The sequence below is a fragment of the Cygnus olor genome, chromosome 23, assembly GCF_009769625.2.
Source record: "Cygnus olor isolate bCygOlo1 chromosome 23, bCygOlo1.pri.v2, whole genome shotgun sequence".
NCBI classification, from domain to species: Eukaryota; Metazoa; Chordata; class Aves; order Anseriformes; family Anatidae; genus Cygnus; species Cygnus olor.
Window position 1 is genome coordinate 391,070 of NC_049191.1, and position 11,431 is coordinate 402,500.

Here is an 11,431-nt window from a genome sequence, read left to right on the forward strand (position 1 = left end):
ACTGGAGCGTTGATGTACTAAGTTTACAAGCACTTTAGCATTCAATGTATACTAGGCTAAGAAACAAAAAAGCTTCAGCATATAAGGAAATGAAGAAAGAAGCAAGGGTTATCTTTAAAAGTTGCATCTGGTATCTACATAATACCAGTTTTATTTTAAAACCCTACACAATGTCAAGTAAGAAGACTAATCAAATATCTACACTTAATTGTGCACACCACATCTACTTCAGACATAGAACAAAATTTTCAAAAGCTCGTATGTTTCAGTCCTCCTTCCAGAGGAGCCCTAGACTCCAAGATTGGCTTGCTATCAGAACCAGAGCTTGAATTTTTAGAGATTTTACAGCAGCAATCTACCAAGTTTCAAATATGACTATACAAGACAGTGAGCAACCAGAATTCTTTAGATGATCATTCAAACCAGTGATTACATGAACAAAATTAACTAAATTTATGCAAACTTGACATTTAAGAGTCATGATTTTTTTTGCAATACTTTGAAACATTCTACTTACTATGACAAGCAGTTTTCACTGGCAAACATTTTTTTTTTTGTGCGTGCGCTTGTTTTTTTGACGTTACCATCCTAACAGAGTGCTGACCAGGTAAGACTGATGTTCTTGCAAAACAAGAGTAAAACAATCTAGACACATTAGGAGCACCACTGAATTAACAAAGGGCTATTTCTGCTATCTATAGGACAGTTAAAAATGAAGGTCCTGATTTTTCAAAAGCCAACATACTGCATCAATATTTTTTTTTATCTGTGTATTTGTTAAACCTGTACAAAAGAAAGCTGATTAGCAAATGTAAGTGTTCATATAAAAATAGCCAACATCTGTTTAAATTTAGAAATTTATTTTGTTTAATCCACAAGCTTTATATAGCTTTAGTTAAAAAAACAAAAACAAAAAACAGTGAAAACATGACAATATCCAAAGTTTAGGTTCCTCAAACTTTCAAAGACCACATCTCTGAAAGTTGCTTATACCATTCAGAAGAACCGCAACGAGACAAGATTTATGAATGGGGCAACAACATCTCACAAACAAAATTTATGTAACTGAAGGAATTTTTCTGGGACTGCTGATCATGGAAACTGCCCTTTAAAAAAAGAACATAAAAATACAAATGAAATTCCAGTGTTCCAAATCAACATGTTACATCAATATAAACCCACAGTGTCCTGGTAAACAACATGCTTTCATTTATGTACCACTCTAAATTGCTATTCTTGATTTACTTTAATGGAGACTGTACAGGCAACAGTAGAAAGCATTAAAATATATGTACTTCCTTGGTAAATCTGCAGTGGTTTTATTTCTGGGCAAGCTTACAAACCACAAAGGTTAGTAGCATAATGTAAGTGGATACAAAAGAAGTCAAATGAGACCCTCACAAATTATTCTAAAGGCTTTGTTGAATTTCAAAGAAACTATGGAATTGACGGTCATGTTTAAAACCTTCAAAACAAATTCCTACTGCTTCTAAGAAGTCTCACTCTAAATGAAATTATGTTGACTGTCAATGAAAGAATGTCACTAGTACACTGTGGACACCTTTTGTAATGTAAATCCATGCCCTTTGTACATGGTGAACCTCAACCTAGCAATTATTACAACAAATGTTATATTCTAAAGCTCAAACACATTTAGCAATTTGAAATTGAATTCTGAGTACAAACCAAATAAAATGTACATTATATCAAAGGATTCAGCCTAAGATGGTGGTGACACTTGCGCCTTCCTCATTGACCTCAGTGCTTTCTCTCTCAGGTGTTTTTCTAGGTCATCGAGGTTGTCTTCTGGTTCACTTTCTGTCTCCTTGAAACAAAGATAGAACATTTCTTCAAATACTGAAAGCCAAGCTGGGCTGCAGTCCTCCCGCTATTGTAAATCATCAATTAAAGTTATGAAACAGTAAGTTGCATTTCTGAAGTAAGATTGCTATTTGCTATCAGAGTACTGTGTACATTCATCTCCTTCTCTACCTATTTTCTTACACTGGACTCTGAAACAGTCATATCTACCAAATTCCTACCTTTTTGGGTTCTGTCTCTGCTTCCTGTTCTTCCTGTGCTGAGGTGGTATCTGCTGCAGCCACAGCAGCAGCTGCTGTAGCTGCTGCCGCCTTTTCCTTCTTATGTTTTTTGTGTTTCTTGTGCTTCTTATCCTTTTTATGCTTCTTATCCTTCTTTTTCTTCTTCTTCTTTCCACCCCCTTCTTGATCCGAATTCTGTAACAAACCATTCAACAGACATTACAACTCATTTCCAAGACTTAAAAATTGAGTTAGAACAAACCCATACCCATACTGGGCAATTCAGATGGACTGTGCAACTTCTGAAACTCAGTGAAGTCCAGACTGCCTTCAGAACTTGAGGAAAGTCACATGCCAATGAACTGTCAGTAGCAATCCCAGAAGACAAGTAACATAATGCACAGTTGTGCTGTCTGAATACAGAACGTAACACCACACAAACTTGATACGCTTGTCACAGCAACAACATGCAAGTCTCTCCATAGAAATGAATACTGCAGGTGGAATCTAACTCCCTAACACACTCTTCTACCAAAGAAATGCAACGTCCCTAGGAAACATTCACAGAACAGGTAAGAATACCAAATTATCTGTTCTCTCCTACTATGAACATAGTTTGCAAATAACACTGCCAAGCATAATTCAGACCACCTCACTTTGTAGGCCATGAAACTAATTACAAGTGAAGCAATACTTAAGTAATCCCAGTAACTTCATTAAATGAGAAAGTATTTTGTTTCTAAAGTTATAACAGCACCTTTTTTCAGACTCAGAAATGTTAAGCTTGAAATGTTTGTGTTGTGAAGTAAGAATTTTAACTATAAAAAAATCACTCCAAGGCTATTTTTCATTTTGCCACGTGAATAAGCTTAGAGCTGTTCAGCCATTAAGTCTTTATGAAAATAACTTGTCATATAACCCCCAAACAATATTGCTTTTATTAGCAAAGAAATACCCTTGCAGGTGATGGGCTCTGAGTTGGACTTTTAGCCTTTTTTGCAGGTGACCAGTTTGCAGAAGGGGAACGAGATCGAGCAGGAGATGGAGGTCCTTGATGTTTTTTTGGAGCTGGTTCAGGTGATCCTGATGCAGACCGCGATGAAGACACCCGTCTTGCAGATCGTGGACTTGGCGTGGAAGCCCTTGAAAACAGAAAAGCCACGCTTAGATTCTAGCGTTAGAAATACGACGTGAAACAAGGAAGTAAAAATTACAGAAAGTCAAATGAACATTTGTATTTATAACTTGGTTAAGCAGCCACTTAAAAAAAAATTAGTTAATGTGCTGGCATATGTTACAAAGGGCAAAACGATCTCATACCATTGTGTATCCGTAATGCAAAAGGATATTGCAACTTGATAGCTTGTTAAACAATAATGCTATTGTTGTTCGGGAATGATTGCTCCCTTTCTTTTTCTGATATGACTAATTTATAACCTCATTAGAATTCAAGAGAATAGCAATGCTATTTTATCATCCAATGAAGGAAGAGTGCAAACCATTTTGTTCAGCTATGTTTTCTTGCTGAAAGAATAAGCCAGCACCAAACTTTTGACAATCTGCTCATAACAGCAACATCACACTAAAGAAAACTGATAACATTTTAAGTATTTATCTTCCATAACCGTGTGGGAAATGATTTATAAACCAATTAAAAGTATCAGTTTTATTCTGTTTTATTTAAAAGCTAACTGCAAAGTTCATTTTGCTTTAAGCAAAGTTAGGAAACAGTTTTTAAGTTCTTTTTTATCTGCCCACTCGCAGTAATTTGTTAGGCTACTAAAAAGACCCCTCAGACTCTAGATCCTCTGTAATGCTTCTCCCCACACCTCACTTAAGGTTGGAAACACTGATTAAAATAAACTTCAGAAAAATCACCTAGGGGTCGGTTCTATGAAAGCCAACAGAGCCCCCACTAATTGAGTGACCTCACAATACATCAGAACCATTTCCATGTGATCCCCCAGCTATTCTCATTGTATTATTAAATAAAATTAAAAAAAAAAAAACAAAAAAAACCACCACCAACAAATAAGACTGATTTTTTTTTTTTTTTTTACTTTGTCTTCTTAGGTTCTGGCGTTCTTGACACCCTCCTGATGGGTCTAGTGCTTGGAGATGGAGACTGTCTTCTCTGCGGTGAAGCTGAAGCTCCCCTTCGCAGTGGTGGTGGGCTTGCAGAGGTATGAGAAGCTCTAGGCCTTGGTGAAGGTGAATGCCTTTTGTTTTGTGGTGGAGAACGTGCTTCGCGATTAGACCTACTGGGAGGAGAACCCTTCCTGTGCTTGGAAGATATTGAAGGTGAACGCCTTTTAGCAGCTGGAGAGCTCCTTTGTTTTGGCGGTGGTGAATGGGAGACTCTGCGTTTTGACTGTGGAGACGGTGATGCTCGTCGTTTAGGGGGAGGAGGAGAAGCTGTTCTTCTTTTAGGAGGTGGAGAAGGAGAGTATCGTCTCTGTATTGGTGGAGAGTATCTCCGTGGAGAAGGTGAGCGTCTACGTGGCGGTGGTGACGGAGACCTAGAAAGAAAACAGATGTTCAGGTGCCAAACAGCCATGTGAATTAATTTCAGATGATTATATGATCATTCCTCTGAAATTCTTAAAAACTTTATTAAATAAAAACTTTTTGTTTCTCAACTTAATAGATGTTATTCAGTATCTGATAACAGCAATCAAACTGTATCCAGACCACATGCCTACCATAGGAAATCTTGGCAGCAAAACTACATTCGCCTTAGTAAAGCTGTGAATCAAGGAACAAGTTTCCTGTATTATGGCATTTACTTTTACACACCATAGTTGGAAGTCAACAAACCAAAAAGCAATCATTTCACAACAAAAATGCATTACAGTACCTTCGCCGAGGCAATGAAGGTGACCGTCGCCGCCTAGGAGGAGGGGCAGGTGAAGGAGAGCGCCGTCGCCTGGCTGGTGGGGGTGATGGACTTCTCCTCCTCCTACTAAAGAGATAAAGGGATTACTCAGAAAAATTGCAACTGAGCTGTGAGATTTTTTTTTTTATTATTATTATTATGCTTTCACTATACAATAGCATCTTGCTCATGTACTTCTAATTCTAATAAAACCACTAATGGGAAAAAAATATATATCCAAGTGTTTCTAGAGAGTAAGAGAATAGATTTTCATTGTAATCTTCAGACCCCACAACACCTCTCACAAGAATTTCACATTCTGCTTAACCTGACCTATTTGCACCCTGCAACCAAAGAGGAAGCCCCACTCTCTCCTATCTTCTTCTCCTGAAAGCTCATTTCTGCCACTTTCCTTGGGCTGAATCTAGTGATCATGTAATGAGTCAGACCAGCTTACTGATTCAACAACAACAACAAAAACTCTCAGTCATCACACAGTTATGACTGCTAGGTGTAACATAAGGGAGGAACTGGGAATGCTTTCAGCAAGAGCCTGAAGTTGGATCAATTTTAAGTGTGAAACTTGAAAACAGCTTTTATCTACGTATCTGAAATCCAAAATGACTTATTCCTTGAAATGCTAAGAATAATTAATCAAAGTTGTTGCAAAACTGAAGCTATCTGGATTCAAGTTATCACAAAATAAGCCATTTTCTGCTCTCCAAGATACGGTTTAAAACAGACTTCCAGGGAAGTTTCAATAAAGCTTGTACTTTCCTGAAGTTATAAAGGGAGGAAAACTTGCATTTTTTAAAGAAAAAACATTCTTCCCTAGCTGTTGTTCTCCAAGGCAATGAATTACACTTTTTATAGGTAAGAGTTTACTCCAAAACACATTATTTTATGATCTGGAGAAAGACAGCCTCTAAATGTCATGGTTGCCCTAATTACATGTGTTTAAGCATTTACACAATCAGCAATAGGTGAATTTAGTATGCTGCAAGTTTTATGCATAGTTTAAGACCTTTGAATTCCAATCTGTTTTACATAGAATTGTTTGATAAATGACAAGATACATGATTAGAACGGACTACATTGGTAGAAGTAGTCACACAATCTCACATCATTATGTATGCTGCAACCGTATTCTAGCTAGGTCTTAATTCACAGATTGCTCACATGAGTGATTATGTCAGATTAATAAACCCATCATACACTGAGGTTCCAACATTCCAAGATCAACACATACCAAACAATTCCACAAATAGAAGAGTTAACAATACTGCCTACATAAGAAAAGAAAAAAAGTAAGCGTTAGCTATTAGTATACGACTACTACCTCCAATTACCTTATGGATGGGAAGAACGAGAGTACTGAAAACACAAATGAAGTGTGACCCAGAACATCAAGATCTTTATCCCCTATTGCAAGTCTGTGGAAGGGTTTTAGTCGTAATATGAAAGGCAAGTATTCAGTTATTTTCAGGCATCAGTGAGAACATTAGCGTTATTAGCTGTTACAGGCTTATTAGAATTATCAAGTAGCCTCTCTTCCAGGAAATAGTACAGGCATTTCTTTTGTTTGGTCTTTTTTCCCTGCCAGTGAAACGGTCCCAAACACAAACCAACAAGGAACAGATCAGACAATTTCCTTCGCCTTACTGCTTTGAGTGCACAAATCCAAAGGGCAGAAGTACTTGTCCATGACAAAGTAAGTGAGAGCCTATCTAAATGACTTTTGATATGCAAATCCTGTTTAACAGATTAATTTCTAACCAACCTTTTCATCACTGGTGATTGCCACCTCTTTTCCATCTGCATCCTGATAGCAGTGGAGGAAAAACAAAACACAACATCTAACTGCCGTATATTTGAGGCAAAAATGAGCAAGTTCAAATAAAGTTCGGGGTAATTCTCAACAAATGAGGAAAAGAAGAATGCAATCTTGAAGCAGACCAAAGGTCCATCTAATCCAGCATCCCGTTTTTGACAGGCAGTGGAAGATACTTCAAGGAAATAGAATAAAAAGCAGTCTGTATTAAAATAAATAAATAAATTTTATCTTTGTGATTTCCAAAGGCTAGCAATTTTAGGAGAATTCCATGAACTTTTCCACAAGTTTAGTTCATAGTAGGGGCTTTTAATAAAGCATTACAGGCCAGAACACAATCACGTCACTATAGAGGAAGCTTTCTAGAACCAGCATTGAGATCCTCATTTTCTTTTGACAGTTACTTTGGAGAAAAAGGATTATCTGCTTGCACAATTTTGGGCTAAATTCTTTTGGGTAGTTGCCGACAGTTGCATAGCAGATAAACGCAACATTAACCAGTTATTAAAAAAAGACATCAGTTATGCCCAACTTAAGAAGAAATTACCGAGGGGAGGATTCCTTCTGTCGTTTTCGTGGAGATGGTGATGGACTGCGTGAATGTGAATGGCGTCGGCGTCTACCAACTTCCCCATTCTTCACATTGGATCTTTTAGGTCTTTCCTCTTCAGACGAAGATGAGGAGCCAGAATCTATAAATGTAGAAGAATTATTCTCTGGAATATGATTCTCATGACACTCATTACACAGTTACTGATATGGTTATACTGCTGTTTACACTAACTTCCACTCCTGCAAAACAAGAAGCCTCCGTTTAGAAGCAATTCAACTACAAACATTAGTTGAAGTGATAAATAAAGCCATCAGAGTTGGGTAATAAAATTTGCAGCAACCTAACTGTCCACATAACATTTAACTAGCCAGGTAACTTAAAAAAAAAAAAAAAAAAAGGTCAACTGCTGTTATATATAAAAACAAAGTGGACAAAAACCTACACCAAGTCCAGGCTATCTTACTGACCTCAAGCAAGCAAAAGTCCAAGTTATTAGAAAATAACCTAATGCATCAACAGATTAAGTAAACCATAGTATGATTCTATGATAGTAAACAATATTTGTGTATGATGGTAACGGTTTAGAAGTGCAACTTTTAAAGATACAAATTCATAATGATACATACCATAACCTTAAAAAAAATTAAGTTAATTATTGCTCACACTACTTTCATAAAGAATAAAGGTACTTGATTATGAGTGGTAAATATATACAACCCAATTTTAGGAAATGTACATTATCCATACCAGACGAAGACTGTTGATTTTGCCTTCTGTATTGACGCCTCTGTTGCACAGAATCTGCTGCAGCCATTTTACCACCTTTATCTTCTTCTGAAAAGGTACATACAGAAAAAAATAAATTAAAAATACAAATTTGTCTTATTGAGGCAGAAGTAATTAAGTACAGTAGATCAAGCATTTTTTTTTTTTTAATTAACTCTCCTCATCTTAAGGTTGTATTGAGTCTGGACTATTCTTTGGCTTAGCTTTTTCCAAGAAAGCTCAGATGAAAGACCTTACGCAATATGAGTGATTATATTTATGCTTCTGAAAAAATCTTTCTTTCAATGCCGGTTTATCAACAGGGTTTGGCACTTTACTAGTATCTTTTATTGTCATACACCTGATTAAAAACCCCACCCAAAACCAGTGTTGAAAAGTGAGAACCATACCCGATTCAGACAGCTCAGCTTTCCTTGGTTTTGGCGCTGGTGAAGGAGATTCTCTTTTTTCAGTACTCTTATGTTTGGGTGCTAAAGGACAGAAGTCAAATAACTTTGCTGTAACTTTTTTTTTTTTTTAACATCTGTGCATGCTTTTCTGCTCTCACAAACCGTAAATACCATCTTTGAGAAAATGAAAGCACAAGAAGATTAAAGTGCTGAAAAATTTTGTTACCTGATGCTCTGCCAGGTGAAACAGAGCCACGGCTTTTTCTTGAACGATTTGACTGCTGAGGTGTTGGAGATCTACGTGGTTTTGGAGGTGGACTTGCTGGTGGAGATGGTCTGTGCCTCCGCCTAGGAGGGCTTGCAGAAGGAGACATCCTACGCGTTTTACGAGGAGGACTGGATACAGTTCTTTTAGGTGGTTTCTTTGGTGGTGATCGGGAACGTGAGGAGGAGGAAGAGGAGCTACTACCAGATAAAGATGCTGATGACCGTCTTCTCCTGCAAATCAAATGTAACATTAGACAATGACTAGTCAGCTTTGGAAATGTTTGAGCATGAACACAGAACCGCATTTGTTTGCGAGCACATAGAGAGCCACATACAACAGCAGTTCCAAAACATGGTGGACAGCCTTCCAACACGTGGCTTGTAGAAGAGATTAACAACCAATCTTTCAGTTATCTTTAAACTACAGTGAGCAAAAAAAAAAAAATGTTAGTGTTACCTTTGCTTGCTTTCTGTCAATCTACAGACTACAACTAAGCTTTTCTCCTGGGTACAATTAGTTTTCTTTGGGCTTTCTAACTTTCGCATGGTTAAGAGAATTCTCCATGTTAGCACATGTGATTTAATGATCTTCAAAACAGATCTATTTAAGAGTTTAGTGGGCAAGTATGCTAAAAAGTTTTTATACCAGGAAGAAAAAAATTCAGACAGCTTAACAATTCTGAATCAGTATATCCCTCCTTATGTTTTAGTTTTTCAACTTTACTTTGCAATTTTAAAAAGGTAGGGCCTCTAGAATTCTGCGGCAAAATTTGTGGCAAGTTCTGTTGTAATTGTGTACCTGCAGAATCCACCTTTGGCTGCAGAATTCCTGAGAACCTGGAAAAAAGAAACCCTACCTTGAGTGAGATAAACATTTGCTGAAAGGGAGCTCTTGTACATCTTGAAACATACATATTTGATACTTTTCACAGTTCTCACAGTAACTGTGCAAAATGAGCATCTTTACAAACTCAAGAAAGTACTTATCACCTTGTCATAAACAAAAAAAAAGGAAGAATTGTTCCTTCTTAAAAAGGAAGAACTATTGTACACAGGAAACATCACTAATTCTCTTTCTACGACGAAAACAGGAATCTATTCTCTTCCTATGAAGACAAACATCTATTTTGACATTACCCTAAGTATACAATTCTCTGCAGTACAACTCGGAGCTTTCCTACTAGGAAAATTGCTCATGCCATCAAAAATATAACCTTCAACACCCAAGAGACAATCTGAAAAGATTTTTATTTACTGAAGCAAAAGAACATGAAGAAATACATTTCAAGTCAAAGTTTAATTTTGACCTTAATTTTATGTGATGGAAAAGTGACTCATAGTAAAAAAAAATCCCTAAAAGTAAAATTCATAGTAAATTGTTCAACATTTTCCCTCAAGTGGGGAAAAAAACTGTTAGAAAAGATGTCATGTCTGTCTATGCTGGGAGCTACCCAGACCTATTTCAAGGAAGTTTTGAAGTTGCTACTTTTCAAGGAAGTGGAATTCTCAGCAATAATTTCACTTCAAAAGAAATCATCTCACAGCAACTAGGATGCCCCCCCACACTTATGAAATATGACATCGCAGTTTTTACATCATTCAAATTATATATTACAAACAGTATTGAGTTAAGATGAACAAGGTGATTTTGATAACATTGAGTTTTCAGGAATGACTGTTACCTTCCAAATCTAAGTATAAAATTTTCAAGTGTGTCAAAAAAAGGGAATCTTACCGCCTCACAGGCGATCTACTTCTTCTGTGTCTGGGTGGGGGAGGCATTCGCCTTGGAGGACTCCTCCTCCTTGGAGATGGTCGTCGTCTTGGGCTTGGTCGCCTTCTAGGAGAGTAAGACCTGTCACAATCAAAAATTCAAATGAAAAGCAACTACCTAATTTTCAGATTTGAGGAAATTTAGCCTCAGGGAATTGAGTGTAAAGTTGCTTCTCTCCAAGTGCATTACATTACAGCAGCATTTAAATTATGGTGCCAAGCGGTATGTTCAGCCACGGTGTTTTTAAGTTTACCAATACCTTATACTAAGTAGTAAAAAAAAAAAAAAAAAAACAGTGGGAGGGGGAAATTTGCAAAATCTTCAGTAAACCTACCTGCTAAAAGGCTACACAATTGCCACTATCAAATGCCACACTCAGCATTAAGTACCCCGTTCTTTCCCCAGTCAGTGAAAGTCCCTGTAAGAATCTTCCCGTGAACTGATATGAAGAAAACTCCTGAGCATGCTTATTCACTGAATGTGTCATTCTCATTTGGCCTAAAACACTCATAGCTCAACGTCATTAAAAACATCATTACCTTAATTGAGAACATTACATTAAATGGCAATTTCAGAAGAAAATATTCAGTTCTCAATCTCTGCAATCAAGACAAATAGAAGCCCTACCTTGACCGTGATCTATGACGCCTTCTTGGCCGAGAATGAGATGGAGAACGGGATCGAGACCTTGACCTTGACTTGGACCGAGTTGGGGATCTTTGACGAGTCTTCTCCTTCTCCTTCTCTCTCTCCTTCTTTGAATTACGTTCTGGTGAAGTTTCCTTAGTCTCTGGCACAGGAGGTTCAGATTTAGGAGCTTTTGGGATATCACTATTAAAAAACAAAGAATTAATTTACAAGCACATACAAACCGTAACCACTGGAGTAACATTTTAGAAGCTGACAAGATGTTC

At 37.2% G+C, this 11,431-nt stretch overlaps 1 protein-coding gene across 9 annotated transcripts in view; it reads right to left on the reverse strand.

The window, feature by feature from the left end:
• Nucleotides 1–843: 843 nt before the first annotated feature.
• SRRM1 (serine and arginine repetitive matrix 1) overlaps nt 844–11,431 on the reverse strand; it is an 18,229-nt gene continuing 7,641 nt past the window's right edge. For 4 of the 9 annotated variants that reach the window (XM_040534738.1, XM_040534747.1, XM_040534745.1 and 1 more), the window contains 12 exons: nt 11,145–11,348; nt 10,479–10,598; nt 8,703–8,974; nt 8,477–8,557; nt 8,049–8,135; nt 7,296–7,440; nt 6,698–6,739; nt 4,900–5,004; nt 4,103–4,561; nt 2,998–3,184; nt 2,043–2,237; nt 844–1,825 (listed from right to left, as the gene is read on the reverse strand). In XM_040534738.1, coding sequence (XP_040390672.1) covers nt 1,721–1,825; nt 2,043–2,237; nt 2,998–3,184; nt 4,103–4,561; nt 4,900–5,004; nt 6,698–6,739; nt 7,296–7,440; nt 8,049–8,135; nt 8,477–8,557; nt 8,703–8,974; nt 10,479–10,598; nt 11,145–11,348 — 2,002 coding nt within the window. In that variant the 3' untranslated portion in view covers nt 844–1,720. The remainder of the gene's footprint in view (nt 1,826–2,042; nt 2,238–2,997; nt 3,185–4,102; nt 4,562–4,899; nt 5,005–6,697; nt 6,740–7,295; nt 7,441–8,048; nt 8,136–8,476; nt 8,558–8,702; nt 8,975–10,478; nt 10,599–11,144; nt 11,349–11,431) is intronic. The other 5 variants (XM_040534740.1, XM_040534739.1, XM_040534743.1 and 2 more) reach the window with 5 other exon arrangements.